Consider the following 16,321-nt stretch of genomic DNA (forward strand, 5'->3'; position numbering starts at 1 on the left):
AAAACAAAGGTGTCATTGTACGCTGATGATTCATGTTTTCTTTTAAATCCACATCTAGAATCCCTCCACAGCCTCATAGAGGATCTAGATACATTTTCTAACCTCTCTGGATTACAACCAAATTATGACAGATGTACTATATTACGTATTGGATCACTAAAAAATAAAAATGTTACATTACTATGTAGTTTACCAATAAAATGGTCTGATGGTGATGTGGATATACTCTGAATACATATCCCAAAGGAAATAAATGATCTCACTTCAATTAATTTTAATAGAAAGTTAGCAAAAATAGATAAGATCTTGCTAACATGGAAAGGTAAATACCTGTCAATTTGTGGAAAAATCACCCTGATTAACTATTTAGTATTATCCCAGTTTACCTATTTGCTTATGGTCTTGCCTACACCTAGCGAACTGTTTTTAAAATTATATGAGAACGGCAAGCCAGACAAAATTAAACGGGCCTATTTATATAATGAATATGAATTCGGAGGACAGAAATGATTAAATATTAAAGCATTAGACCTATCACTAAAAGCTTCAGTCATACAAAAGTTATACTTAAATCCGAACTGGTTCTCTAGCAAATTAGTAAGATTGTCTCACCCAATGTTCAAGAATGGCCCTTTTCCCTTTATTAAGATTACAACCACTCACTTTCATTTATTTGAAAAGGAAATCATCTCCCAAATATCACTATCTCTAAAACAAGCCATAGAAAGTTGGTTGCAATTTCAATTTAATCCTCCAGAATTTTTTTTGACAAAATGTTTAAAAAGGTATAATCTTCGTTAATGATATCATCGGTAGGACTGGTGGAGTTATGTTACACATGGAGCTAACAAAAACATATGGAAATGTCTGTTCTACCCAAAATTACAACCAAATAATTGCAGCCTTACCGCAAAAATGGAAGAGGAGAGTGGAAGGGGGAGAAAGTAAGGAACTTGTCTGTCGGCCTTGCATTAAAGAACATAATTGGTTAAGGAAAACTGTCATAAATAAAAAAGTATATCAGTTTCATTTAAGGACCAAATGATTGACAGCCGTCCCATATAGATTGCAAAATAGTTGGGAAGAGATTTTTGACATACCGATCCCATGGCATAGTGTTTATGAACTGATACGCAAAACGACACTGGCTTCAAAACTTAGAATCTTTCAATTTAAATTATTATATAAAATTCTTGCTACCAATAGAATGTTATTTATATGGGGGATACAATCTTCCCAGGTCTACAGATTTTGCTGCAAAGAGAAAGAATCATTAGATCATTTGTTTTGGTACTGTCCACTTGTAGCTTGATTTTTTGACACAGGTCCAGGAATGGCTAAAGGATTGCAATATTTACCTGGAGCTAACCTTGCATATAGCATTACTGGGTAATCTGAAAAGTCATAGTCAATCGATCAATAACATAATAATACTTTTAGCAAAAATGTTTATTTTCATTTCACAATCTGTAGAAACAATGAGAATAGAAAGGTTCAGACCTTTTGTAAGACATCACAGTACAGTTTAAATATATATGGGAAATATAAATCCTATATGGATGGTGTTAAAATATAGATAGAAGGTGTTGAATGGAATTGAAGGATGGGACTAATAACAACTAACAACAAATAATAACAAGATAACTAATAATGTAAGCATACTGTGTCCATAATAAGTATATAGGTTGTAGGTTGGGAGCTTTTGTGAAAGAGCACAGTTAGAAAGATATGGCATATAGAAGCAAACTTGATGGACATCATGAAAATGATTGGAGAGGTTGAGAGTAGAGGAAGTTCAGGAGAAAAAACAAACAAAATAGAATTATTGTACAATTGACTGTGTCCATAAAATGTAGATAGTAGGTATAAGCTGGAAGTAGAGGCCCTAAGCATTGTTGTTCACAAGTTTACTCCAAGTAGGGAAAGGGTGGCGGGGTTGGAAAGTAATAAAGGGGAATATATATATATTTTTTAAGGATATGTATGTGTATGTATGTATGTATGTATGTGTGTATGTATGTGTGTGTGTATGTGTGTATATGTGTATATACAGTGGGGGAAAAAAGTATTTAGTCAGCCACCAATTGTGCAAGTTCTTCCACTTAAAAAGATGAGAGAGGCCTGTAATTTTCATCATAGGTGCACGTCAACTATGACAGACAAATTGAGAGAAAAAAAATCCAGAAAATCACATTGTAGGATTTTTAATGAATTTATTTGCAAATTGTGGTGGAAAATAAGTATTTGGTCACCTACAAACAAGCAAGATTTCTGGCTCTCACAGACCTGTAACTTCTTCTTTAAGAGGCTCCTCTGTCCTCCACTCGTTACCTTTATTAATGGCACCTGTTTGAACTTGTTATCAGTATAAAAGACACCTGTCCACAACCTCAAACAGTCACACTCCAAACTCCACTATGGCCAAGACCAAAGAGCTTTCAAAGGACACCAGAAACAAAATTGTAGACCTGCACCAAGCTGGGTTGACTGAATCTGCAATAGGTAAGCAGCTTGGTTTGAAGAAATCAACTGTGGGAGCAATTATTAGGAAATGGAAGACATACAAGACCACTGATAATCTCCCTCGATCTGCGGCTCCACGCAAGATCTCACCCCGTGGGGTCAAAATGATCACAAGAACGGTGAGCAAAAATCCCAGAACCACACGGGGGGACCTAGTGAATGACCTGCAGAGAGCTGGGACCAAAGTAACAAAGTCTACCATCAGTAACACACTACGCCGCCAGGGACTCAAATCCTGCAGTGCCAGACGTGTCCCCCTGCTTAAGCCAGTACATGTCCAGGCCCGTCTGAAGTTTGCTAGAGTGCATTTGGATGATCCAGAAGAGGATTGGGAGAATGTCATATGGTCAGATGAAACCAAAATAGAACTTTTTGGTAAAAACTCAACTCGTCGTGTTTGGAGGACAAATAATGCTGAGTTGCATCCAAAGAACACCATACCTACTGTGAAGCATGGGGGTGGAAACATCATGCTTTGGGGCTGTTTTTCTGCAAAGGGACCAGGTCGACTGATCCGTGTAAAGGAAAGAATGAATGGGGCCATGTATCGTGAGATTTTCAGTGAAAACCTCCTTCCATCAGCAAGGACATTGAAGATGAAACGTGGCTGGGTCTTTCAGCACGTTTCATCTAGCCAGTCTCCAGATCTCAACCCCATAGAAAATCTTTGGAGGGAGTTGAAAGTCCGTGTTGCCCAGCGACAGCCCCAAAACATCACTGCTCTAGAGGAGATCTGCATGGAGGAATGGGCCAAAATACCAGCAACAGTGTGTGAAAACCTTGTCAAGACTTACAGAAAACGTTTGACCTGTGTCATTGCCAACAAAGGGTATATAACAAAGTATTGAGAAACTTTTTGTTATTGACCAAATACTTATTTTCCACCATAATTTGCAAATAAATTTATTAAAATCCTACAATGTGATTTTCTGGATTTTATTTTCTCATTTTGTCTGTCATAGTTGACGTGTACCTATGATAAAAATTACAGGCCTCTCTCATCTTTTTAAGTGGGAGAACTTGCACAATTGGTGGCTGACTAAATACTTTTTTCCCCACTGTATATATATACAGTGGGGAGAACAAGTATTTGATACACTGCCGATTTTGCAGGTTTTCCTACTTACAAAGCATGTAGAGGTCTGTCATTTTTATCATAGGTACACTTCAACTGTGAGAGACGGAATCTAAAACAAAAATCCAGAAAATCACATTGTATGATTTTTAAGTAATTAATTTGCATTTTATTGCATGACATGAGTATTTGATACATCAAAAAAGCAGAACTTAATATTTGGTACAGAAACCTTTGTTTGCAATTACAGAGATCATACGTTTCCTGTAGGTCTTGACCAGGTTTGCACACACTGCAGCAGGGATTTTGGCCCACTCCTCCATACAGACCTTCTCCAGATCCTTCAGGTTTCGGGGCTGTCGCTGGGCAATACGGACTTTCAGCTCCCTCCAAAGATTTTCTATTGGGTTCAGGTCTGGAGACTGGCTAGGCCACTCCAGGACCTTGAGATGCTTCTTACGGAGCCACTCCTTAGTTGCCCTGGCTGTGTGTTTCGGGTCGTTGTCATGCTGGACGACTCAGCCATGACCCATCTTCAATGCTCTTACTGAGGGAAGGAGGTTGTTGGCCAAGATCTCACGATACATGGCCCCATCCATCCTCCCCTCAATACGGTGCAGTCGTCCTGTCCCCTTTGCAGAAAAGCATCCTCAAAGAATGATGTTTCCACCTCCATGCTTCACGGTTGGGATGGTGTTCTTGGGGTTGTACTCATCCTTCTTCTTCCTCCAAACACGGCGAGTGGAGTTTAGACCAAAAGCTCTATTTTTGTCTCATCAGACCACATGACCTTCTCCCATTCCTCCTCTGGATCATCCAGATGGTCATTGGCAAACTTCAGACGGGCCTGGACATGCGCTGGCTTGAGCAGGGGGGACATTGCGTGCGCTGCAGGATTTTAATCCATGACGGCGTAGTGTGTTACTAATGGTTTTCTTTGAGACTGTGGTCCCAGCTCTCTTCAGGTCATTGACCAGGTCCTGCCGTGTAGTTCTGGGCTGATCCCTCACCTTCCTCATGATCATTGATGCCCCACGAGGTGAGATCTTGCATGGAGCCCCAGACCGAGGATGATTGACCGTCATCTTGAACTTCTTCCATTTTCTAATAATTGCGCCAACAGCTGCTTGCCTATTGTCCTGTGCCTTGTGCAGGTCTACAATTTTATCCCTAATGTCCTTACACAGCTCTCTGGTCTTGGCCATTGTGGAGAGGTTGGAGTCTGTTTGATTGAGTGTGTGGACAGGTGTCTTTTATACAGGTAACGAGTTCAAACAGGTGCAGTTAATACAGGTAATGAGTGGAGAACAGGAGGGCTTCTTAAAGAAAAACTAACAGGTCTGTGAGAGCCAGAATTCTTACTGGTTGGTAGGTGATCAAATACTTATGTCATGCAATGAAATGCTAATTAATTACTTAAAAATCATACAATGTGATCTTCTGGATTTTTGTTTTAGATTCCATCTCTCACAGTTGAAGTGTACCTATGATAAAAATTACAGACCTCTACATGCTTTGTAAGTAGGAAATCCTGCAAAATCGGCAGTGTATCAAATACTTGGTCTCCCCACTATATATATATATATAAATATATATCTAAAAATATATATATATATATATATATATATATATATATATATATATATATATATATATATATATATATATATATATATATATATATATATAAAACATGGGGGATTGGAAGTGATGCAGACAATGACATTGATGGAAGTTACATCTATCTGTAATATTAAGCTGATCTACCCCCGAAACAAAAAACTATACCTACCTCGGCCTAAACATCAGCGCCACAGGTAACTTCCACAAAGCTGTGAAAGATCTGAGAGACAAGGCAGGAAGGGCCTTCTATGCCATCAAAAGGAACATAAAATTCGACACACCAATTAGGATCTGGCTAAAAATACTTGAATCAGTTATAGAACCCCATTGCCCTTTATGGTTGTGAGGTCTGGGGTCCGCTCACCAACCAAGAATTCACAAAAGGGGACAGACACCATATTGAGACTCTGCATGCAGAATTCTGCAAAATTATCCTCTGTGTACAACGTAAAACACCAAATAATGCATGCAGAATAGAATTAGGCCGATACCCGCTAATTATCAAAATCCAGAAAACAGCCGTTAAATTCTACAGCCACCTAAAAGGAAGCGATTCCCAAACCTTCCATAACAAAGCCATCACCTTCGGCGGCCTTTCTCAGTAGCAAGGCTATGCTCAATGAGTCTGTACATAGTCAAAGCTTTCCTTACCTCCTGCCAAATGTATGACCATGTTAGAGACACATATTCCCCTCAGATTACACAGACCCACAAAGAATTCGAAAACAAATCCAATTTTGATTAACTCCCATATCTATTGGGTGAAATACAACATTGTGCCATCACAGCAAAAATATTTGTGACATGTTGCCACAAGAAAAGGGCAACCAGTGAAGAACAAACACCATTGTAAATACAACCCATATTTATGTTGATTTATTTTCTATTTTGTACTTTAACTATTTGCACATCATTACAACACTGTACATATACATAATATGACCCTTGAAATGTCTTTATTCTTTTGGAACTTTTGTGAGTGTAATGTTTACTGTTCATTTTTTATTGTTTATTTCACTTTTGTTTTTTATGTATTTCACTTGCTTTGGCAATGTTAACATATGTTTCCATTAACAATAAAGCCCTTAAATTGAAATGTTGTGACACAGGAGCGGAGAGTGGGCTGTCCTTCCAGGATAAGGACTCCACCAAGGTCACTCAGTCAGTCACTGCTGTTCTGCTGTTGCCCTCTGCTGGAGAGAAGGGAAACATTCAGTCACAATCACAACACTGTCATCTCATGGATAGACAATGATAACGGTATCTGGTAAAACAGACAGAGGAGACAACAACACTGACCTGTGTGGTCACCTGTAGAGCTAGTGAGCTGTAGACCACATTATCATCTGGTTCTGCTGCCTACAGAGGACGAACAGGTAGAGAGGTGAACAGGGACAGTTCTGTTATAATGGAGAGTACAGTTTGAAACACAGTTCTCTGTGAAAGACAGTTGTAATTGTGATATGTGACATAAAGGTGATATATTATGCCTATAGGTATAATGGTGACATAACCATGACTATATTAACACTGAGGAAACAATCACCTACTGTTGTTTCTGATAACATAATACTAGCTGTGGCTAATCAACAGAGCAGCTTTACCTTGGCCTGTACCTTTAGTTGGGCCTTGTGCTGGGGGATGACAGTGCTGTATGTGACATCATCATCATCTTCAGGAAATGGGGCCTGCTGGTAGAGAGAGACCCAGATAACAAAAATGTATTGTTTTATTGTTATAGTGTACATTTACCTATTGCTTGTTCCAAGACAGAAAATGATACTGTAAATACAATTGTTTTCTAAAACAGATGCAAACAGCCATAATGTTGTCTAAGACCCAAGATGCATGTAGCCATATGTTGACCTTCTGTTCTGTCCTGAACTGATCAGGCATCACAGTGCTGTACATCACGTCATGGTGGCTGTCTGGGTTTGGGCTCTGAGAAATGGACAGCACAGAAGGTAAACATATGGCTACATGCATAGGAAGACAGAGTATAGGAACTTCAGATACTCAGCTCTACACTGCAGGAATTGAGTAGAGAGAGAGAGATAAGAGAGAGAGAGAGAGAGAGAGAGAGAGAGAGAGAGAGAGAGAGAGAGAGAGAGAGAGAGAGAGAGAGAGAGAGAGAGGGATAACCCCAGCTCACACTGAAGAGATGGAGGAGAGAGGGAGAGAGAAAGAGAGAGAGAGAGAGAGAGAGAGAGAGAGAGAGAGAGAGAGAGAGAGAGAGAGAGAGAGAGAGAGTGAGTGAGAACCCAAGCTCACACTACATAGATAGAGGAGAGAGAAAGAGAGAGAGAACCTTAGCTCCATGCAGAGATGGAGTGATTGGTACTAGTCCAAGATCTCCACAGACCTAAACCAGGTTTATTCAGTTTGTACCTGCTGTGCTGTTTCTCTGGTGTGGCTCACTGTGCTGTATATAATGTCCTGCTCAGGGTCAGCAGACTGCAAAGAAATAAATAGCAAAGAGAAACAGGACTTGTCTATTTACCAACTAAACCACAGTTTGTTTCCATGATAGGATGCAGTCAGAGATATATTTAGTGAACTGACAATTTCCTGTTCTCTGTCTTTTAAACAGCATTGGTTTCAGTTAGAATATGGGACCTTTTTTTGTAAAGTCATCGATTATCAACTGAAGAGGTAACGCTCGACTCAAATGGTAGATGATCCCAAATCAAGAACAGAAAAGCAGATGGTTGAAAGTAATAGAATATAATAAATTAAGTGTATCCTACCACTGAGTTGTTAGTTGTCTGGTCCTTGGCCTTATTGTCCTCTGGAATAAAGAGGGAGATGTCAATTACTTCTGAGTTTGTTATAGTACAATAATACCTCTGAATGGATTTCTTATAGACAATTCCTCTAAATACTTTCTGTCATTCAAGATAAATCACAGGCAGCAATATACTGTTGGTCGCAATGTCAATACATATTTTTCTAAACTATTCTCCTTTTTTATATTCACAATGTCGTGTATTAGGATTATCCCTTTGTTAAATGTTTTTCATGAAGAAATGGAATGTTGTTTATGTTAGGTCAAATGTGGCGTTTGTGGGGTGACGCCCCAGGGGAGACGGGTGATTGGACAGCAGAGGGAGCCAACCATCTTTTTGCATTGTTTATAAGTAGGGGCTAGACAAAGAGAGGGCAGAACGGCCATTGCAATCTGGGATGCCGTTCTCCGGGTGTCATGACATCTGTCACTTATGCTGAAAGCTTGTAATATGAATAAACTTATGATCAAGGTTCAGTATGAGCGGACTCCTTTGTTTATCAGCAATAATTGCCAGCATTTACTCGATACGACAACATACAATGACTACTTACTATGCTTTGTCCACATCTTCCATGTGACTAGGATACCAGCTGTCACCACCACCAACATGCCCCAAGGAATCAGTAGGACTTTCACATCTATGGACCTGATGGATTACATAGAAGAACTTGAATCAAAAATACAATTAAAATAGATCATTATAAATGTATCATTTGTGAAAAAGTTATAACTTGTTGTTTACACTGTTGTGATAAACTGAACAAGTATTTAGCTATTCACATGTGTGGAAGAAGACCATGCAACTGAAGAGATTATATTATTATTATTGAGATTATTACTTTACAAATAACGTGGTTTTTTTTTATGTGTGCAACTTGTCCTTGCAAATGAGTGAGAATAACACAAAAATTGCTGCTACTTCTCCAAAGAAATGTTCTACCCAAGAGGAAGTGCTAACAGTCTCTATATGCATTTAGGGAGGGTGTTAGGTTAGCTTTAACTGTTGTAGTGTATGATGGAATTGTAATGTTTCTTTGTGTTCATATTATCAAACAATTGCCATAATATGTGGGATATTACAGCTGAATGAGTGATAATAACCTCTGGTGGACGTCCTCCATGTTCCCCTCAGCTCCTTGACTTGTGTTGTCAGTCTGAACAAGCTCAGCAGTTGGAGAGGCAGAGGGTTGTTGATTGGTTGGAGCTTGGATTGCTGTGAGATAAAATAACAATGGCATCAGTGAAATTAATGGAATACCAGATAGTCAGGTTGTATAGCAACATTACATTCATAGTTAATATTACAATTAATTCCAGATGATGCCACTGGATTAAACAGAGTGAATCATATTTGATAATAATGTAGGTAATTCATCTACTAACTTGAGGTCATCTTAATGGTTCTCTGTGTTGCAGTTTGTTGACTGACAGTGATGTGAACAGGCATCTCTAGTTCTCCCACTTCACACCAATACCAGTCAGTGTTCTCCATCTTCAGTCCACTCATAGTCACTGTTAAGACTTTTCTGTTGTTGGCATCACTAGTCCGCTTTAATGTCACTGATGTTCCATGTAAAGTCCCAGAATACAACACACAATCACCACCCATCCTGCACCACTTTATATCTCCAGAGTTACTATAGTAACAACGGACAGTGACACTCCCTCCTTCAACTCCAGTCACCTCCTGTTGGTCCACATAGAGTCCTGGAGTACCTGAACACAGAGGTACAGACACAAATTCACCAAGGGAGAAGCAATTCATGTCATATCATAGACAATGATGTACACTGAGTGTACAAAACATTAAGATCACCTGCTCTCTCCATGACATAGACTGACCAGGTGAATCCAGGTGAAAACTAGTATCCTTTATTAATGTCACTTGTTAAATCCGCTTCAATCAGTGTAGATGAAGGAAAAGAGACAGGTTAAAGAATGATTTTTAAGCCTTGAGCAAATTGAGACATGGATTGTGTATGTATGCCATTAAGAGGGTGAATGTGCAATAACAAATATTTAAGTGCCTTTGAACGGGGTATGGTAGTACGTGCCAGGTGCACCGGTTTGAGTGTGTCAAGAACTGCAACGCTGTTGGGTTTTTCACGCTCAACCGTTTCCCATGTGTATCAAGAATGGTCCACCACCCAAAGGATATCCAGCCAACTTCACACAACTGTGGGAAGCATTGGAGTCAACTGTCAGCGTCTGGGTGCAGTGGGGAAACGGAATCAGGCGCAGGACACAGAACTGAGAATAAATGGCTTTACTCGACTCCAAGTAAATATAGCAAACCCTCCACGCAGGGAAGAGCAAAATCAACAGCTCAACAGACGACGTAACAAAGAACAATCACGCACACACTCAGGAGGGAAAACAGAGGTAATATAGGGAAACTAATAAGCCTAATGAGTAACAGGTGTGAACAATACAGACAGAACTAGTGAGACACAGAAACATCGATCGGTGGCAGCTAGTACTCCGGTGACGACGACTGCCGAAGCCTGCCCGAACGAGGAGGAGGGGCAGCCTCGGCTGTATCCGTGACAGTACCCCCCACCTGACGCGCGGCTCCAGCCGTGCGTCGACACCGGCCTCGGGGACGGCCAGGAGGACGCAGAGCAGGGCGAGTCGGAATAACGACGATGGAACTCCCTTAACAAGGAGGGATCGAGGATGTCCCTCCTGGGAACCCAGCTCCGTTCCTCCGGACCGTACCCCTCCCACTCCACGAGATACTGCAGGCCTCCAACCCGACGCCTCAAATCCATGATGGAACGGACCGAGTACGCCGGTGCCCCCTCAATGTCCAATGGGGGCGGAGGAACCTCCCGCACCTCGGACTCCTGGAGCGGACCAGCTACCACCGGCCTGAGGAGAGACACATGGAACGAGGGGTTAATACGGTAATCAGGGGGGAGCTGTAACCTATAACAAACATCGTTCAACCTCCTCAGGACTTTAAAGGGCCTCACAAACCGCCGACCCAGCTTCCGGCAGGGCAGGCGAAGGGGCAGGTTTCGGGTTGAGAGCCAGACCCGGTCTCCCGGTGCATAAACCGGAGCCTCACTGCGGTGGCGGTCGGCACTCGCCTTCTGTCTCCTAATCGCCCTTTGCAGGCGTACATGGGCAGCGTTCCATGTCTCCTCCGAGCGCCCACCGCTCATCCACCGCAGGAGCCTCGATCTGGCTCTGATGCCATGGTGCCAGGACCGGCTGGTAACCTAGTACACACTGAAAGGGAGACAGGTCAGTGGAGGAGTGGTGGAGGGAATTTTGTGCCATTTCTGCCCAGGGGATGTAAACTGACCAATCCCCCTGCCGGTCCTGGCAATACGACCTCAGAAACGTACCCACATCCTGATTTACTCTTTCCACCTGCCCATTACTCTCGGGGTGAAAACCTGAGGTCAGGATGACCGAGACCCCCAGATGGTCCATAAACGCCTTCCAGACCCTCGATGTGAACTGGGGATCCCGATCAGAAACTATAGGGCAAAGGAATGAGACGACAGGACTTAGAAAACCGATCCACAACGACCAGGATCGTGGTGTTACCCTGTGACGGAGGAAGATCTGTAACAAAGTCCACCGATAGATGTGACCACGGCCGCTGTGGAACGGGGAGAGGTTGTAATTTACCTCTGGGCAGGTGTCTAGGTGCTTTGCACTGAGCGCACACCGAACAGGAAGAAACATAAACCCTCACGTCCTGAGCTAAGGTGGGCCACCAGTACTTCCCACTAAGATAGCGCACTGTCCGACCAATGCCAGGATGGCCAGAAGAAGGTGACGTGTGAGCCCAATAAATAAAACGATCGCGAACCTCGGACGGAATGTACGCACGACCCACTGGACACTGGGGGGGAGTGGGCTCCGTGCGTAACGCCCGCTCGATGTCCGCGTCAACCTCCCATACCACCGGCGCCACCAGACAAGAAGCCGGAAGTATGGGAGTAGGCTCCCTGGTCCGATCCTCTGAGTCATATAGCCGGGAAAGAGCATCTGCCTTAGCATTCTGGGAACCTGGTCTATACGATAGGGTGAACACAAAACGCGTGAAAAACATGGCCCACGTTGCCTGACGAGGATTCAGTCTCCTCGTTGCCCGAATGTAATCCAGATTGCAGTGGTCAGTCAAAATGAGAAAAGGGGGTTTAGCCCCCTCAAGCCAATGTCTCCACACCTTAAGAGCTTTCACAAAAAATAACAGCTCCCGATCCCCCACGTCGTAGTTTTGCTCCTCCGGGCTGAGCTTCTTCGAGAAGAAAGCACAGGGGAGGAGTTTGGGAGGCGTACCCGAACGCTGAGACAGTACAGCTCCTATCCCCGCCTCGGACGCGTCCACCTCGACTATGAATTGCAAGGACGGATCCGGATGAGCCAGCACGGGAGCCGTGGTGAACAGCGCCTTCAGCTGACCAAAAGCCCTGTTCGCCTCCGCTGACCACTGCAGGCGCACCGAACCGCCCTTTAGCAAAGAGGTTATGGGAGCTGCTACCTGACCAAAGCCCTGGATAAATCTCCAGTAGTAGTTGGCAAAACCCCAAAATCGCTGCACCTCCTTTACCGTGGTAGGAGTCGGCCAATTATGCATGGCTGAAATGCGGTCACACTCCATCTCGCCCCCTGACTCTGACAAGCGGTATCCTAAGAAAGAGACGGACTGTCTGAAAAACAGACATTTCTCAGCCTTAACGTACAGGTCATGCTCCAACAGTCTACCAAGCACCTTGCGCACCAGGGACACATGCTCGTCGCGTGTAGCGGAGTATATGAGAATATCATCTATATACACCACTACACCCTGTCCGTGCAGGTCCCTGAAAATCTCATCGACAAAAGATTGAAAGACTGAGGGAGCATTCATCAACCCGTACGGCATGACGAGGTACTCATAGTGACCAGACGTGGTACTAAATGCTGTCTTCCACTTGTCCCCCTCCCGGATACGGATCAGATTGTACGCGCTCCTGAGGTCCAATTTTGTGAAGAAGCGTGCCCCGTGCAATGACTCCGTCATACTAGCAATGAGAGGAAGAGGATAGCTGTATTTTACGGTTATCTGATTTAGACCTCGATAGTCAATGCACAGGCGTAAACCTCCATCCTTTTTCTTCACAAAAAAGAAACTCGAGGAGGCAGGGGAAGTGGAGGGCCGAATGTATCCCTGTCCCAGAGATTCGGTGACATTTGTCTCCATAGCCACCGTCTCCTCCTGTGACAGAGGATACACGTGACTCCTGGGAAGTGCAGCACCCTCACAGAGATCTATCGCACAATCCCCTCGTCGATGGGGTGGTAATTGAGTCGCGAGAGCCAAATCGGCATATTCTGAGGGAATGTGCATTGGGGAGACATGGTTTGGACTCTCCACCGTGGTTGCCCCTACGGAAACACCTACACACCTTCCCGAGCACTGAGGTGACCATCCCTTAAGAGCCCTCTGTTTCCACGAAATACTGGGGTCATGGGTGGCTAGCCAGGGAAGGCCCAGCACCACGGGAAACGTGAGGGGTATCAATAAGGAAGAGACTAATTCTCTCTTCATGACCCCCTGTGTCTCCATCCGAAGTGGAGCTGTGACCTCCCTAACCATACCTGACCCTAATGGGCGACTATCTAGGGCACGTATGGGGAAGGGCACATCTAACGGCAATATAGGAATCCCTAATCTATGCGCAACCAATCTGTCCATGAAATTCCCAGCTGCGCCGGAATCTACGAGCACCCTATGCTGGGAATGTGGGGAAAACTCAGGCTCCATAGGTGTGGACTCGGAAGTGCTGGGGGATGGACTGGACGGACCCTGATCTGGACGTCCGCGGGTAGCCAACAGGTTATCCAACCGGATCGATAAATCTACCAGCTGGTCCAGGGTAAGAGTAGTGTCCCTGCAGGCCATCTCCCGACGAACGTCCTCCCGTACACTGCATCGGTAGTGATCAATCAGGGCCCTCTCGTTCCATCCCGCGCTGGCTGCCAGTGTCCTGAAATCCAGGGCGTATTCCTGTGCGCTCCTCCTTCCCTGGCTGAGGTGAAACAGGCGCTCCCCCGCCGCTCTCCCTTCAGGCGGAAGATCGAATACTGCCCGGAAACTAACGGACTCAGCGTCTATTCCACCCCACTCCGCGTTGTCCCATTCCAGGGCTCTGCCCGACAGACAGGAGATGAGGGCGGACACGCTCTCGTATCCCAAGGGAGCCGGGTGGATGGTGGCCAGGTAAAGTTCCACCTGGAGCAGGAAACCCTTACACCCGGCAGCTGTCCCATCGTATTCCCTCGGGAGCGAGAGCCGAAGACCACTGGACCCAGGGTTTGAGGATCTTGATGGAAGAGAAATCGGCGAAAGAGGAGGTGTAGAAAACCCAACTCTCTCCCATCGATCCATGGTGTGGATCACTTGATCCGAACCTAGTCGCTGCAGCATGGTCGCGTGCTGGTGGATGCGTTCCTCCAACGAAGCGCTGGGATCGGGCGTGCCTGCTGACTCCATAACGGGTGCGTGATTCTGTCAGCGTCTGGGTGCAGTGGGGAAACGGAATCAGGCGCAGGACACAGAACTGAGAATAAATGGCTTTACTCGACACCAAGTAAATATAGCAAACCCTCCACGCAGGGAAGAGCAAAAACAACAGCTCAACAGACGACGTAAAAATAACAATCACGCACACACTCAGGAGGGAAAACAGAGGTGATATAGGGGAAACTAATAAGCCTAATGAGTAACAGGTGTGAACAATACAGACAGAACTAGTGAGAGACAGAAATATCGATCGGTGGCAGCTAGTACTCCGGTGACGACGACCGCCGAAGCCTGCCCGAACGAGGAGGAGGGGCAGCCTCGGCCGTATCCGTGACATCAACATGGGCCAGCATCTCTGTGGAACACATTTGACACCTTGTAGAGTCCATGCCCTGACGAATTGAGGCTGTTCTGAGGTCAAAAGGGGGTGCAACTCAATATTAGGAAGGTGTTCCTAATGTTTTGTACACTCAGTGTATACAAACACTAGATTGCTGATGCTATGTATTGGCCAATGAGAGGCTTTGAAGCCACCGTCCGCCATATTGGTACTCCTCAGAAGGAGCGGTCTTCAATAGGAAGAATGGAATTCTACAGTATTTCAATTTAATGTCTCAAAGATCATTAATAAATCAGCATTTGGTTGTGATTTTGATTTCATTATGCATGGCTTATGAATGTGTTATGAAGTCCTTATGTAGAAACCCTTCATAATAAAGTGTTTCTGTTCTCCACAGTATAACAATGTATACCCACAATGAAAACACACTCCATACATACAATGTATCTGCCTATATGTATAGCCATGTAAATACATTGTATTTAGAGCCTTAAAATAGTCTTCCCCAAGTCAATAGCTACATAGCTGTGTCATACTGAACAAATAAAAAAAACAGTGTGATTGAGGAGAGGTATGGGGGAGCTAACCTGTGGTAACTGACAGGTGCAAGTATGTATGTTGATCTCTTCCTGTAGTCTCCACAGCACACCAGTAATACCCAGAGTCCTCTGGCTGCAGATCAGTCATGGTAACAGAGAAGATTCTTCGGGTGACATCATCAGAGATTGATACCGTCCCAGATATCTTTGGTTGGTCTGTGCGTACTAGAGCAGAACAAGAATTCCAGTAATCTCCTTGACACCAGTATTTGACATATTCTATGTATCTCAGATTATAGCGACATGGGATGGTGATGGAGTTTCCTGTCTTCACAGACACCTTACTCACTGTGGACACACCGTACTCCCCTGCCTGGGTACCTGCAGACACAGCAACAGAAAACACATTTAGACTCAGTCCTTTCGGTCAACTGATAAGGTGGTCTACCAATTACCCATTCAGGTGGACAAGGACAACAGTCGGAGTGAGTAGTGTACAAAATGGCAGGTATGGCAAGGATGAGTGTGGGCTGAATATGTAGGCTAGCTAATATTTTGTCTGACTTCAAGCAGCAGCGCACTGAACCATGAGACTTTTTCACTTCATAAAAACATTTTACCCTTACCTGAGAGTCTGGAGAAGAGGAGGAGGAGGAGGGAGAGATGAAGAGCCATGTGTGGTTTGTGTTTCTGTGTTATAGTACCTGTACACAAATGTATGTGTCAAGGACAGAGGCACCAAAGACAATGACTCCTATACACATCACTGTCTGTACCCCTCATTCTGCTTATGTTAAAGTGAACATTCCCATGATTGGCTGGTAACAATACATTCTGTGGAACAGTCATTACAATTGATATGATTTGATTTATTCAAATTAATTGATTTCAATTCTTAATTTATGTA

The 16,321-nt window shown here is 43.9% G+C and overlaps 1 protein-coding gene across 1 annotated transcript; it reads right to left on the minus strand.

Moving 5' to 3' along the window:
- Positions 1-6,324: 6,324 nt before the first annotated feature.
- Positions 6,325-16,089, minus strand: LOC121558410 (polymeric immunoglobulin receptor-like). The gene is made up of 9 exons (XM_045213416.1): positions 16,041-16,089; positions 15,463-15,762; positions 9,393-9,725; positions 9,111-9,222; positions 8,561-8,655; positions 7,969-8,009; positions 6,826-6,909; positions 6,521-6,580; positions 6,325-6,414 (listed from the first exon to the last, which is right to left on the minus strand). Exons 1-9 carry the CDS (start codon positions 16,087-16,089, stop codon positions 6,388-6,390), a joined length of 1,101 nt encoding a protein of 366 aa, XP_045069351.1. The 3' UTR covers positions 6,325-6,387.
- Positions 16,090-16,321: the final 232 nt, after the last annotated feature.

Source organism: Coregonus clupeaformis, unplaced genomic scaffold, assembly GCF_020615455.1.
Source record: "Coregonus clupeaformis isolate EN_2021a unplaced genomic scaffold, ASM2061545v1 scaf0111, whole genome shotgun sequence".
NCBI classification, from domain to species: domain Eukaryota; kingdom Metazoa; phylum Chordata; class Actinopteri; order Salmoniformes; family Salmonidae; genus Coregonus; species Coregonus clupeaformis.

Coding starts and splice junctions, on each gene's coding strand:
- LOC121558410 (XM_045213416.1), bottom strand. CDS start 16,089: ATGGCTCTTCATCTCTCCCTCCTCCTCCTCCTCTTCTCCAGACTCTCA. Junction 8,656..9,110: donor ATGGAGGACGTCCACCAGAG/GTTATTATCACT, acceptor GTAATCCATCAG/GTCCATAGATGTGAAAGTCC. Junction 8,010..8,560: donor GAAGATGTGGACAAAGCATA/GTAAGTAGTCAT, acceptor TCTTTATTCCAG/AGGACAATAAGGCCAAGGAC.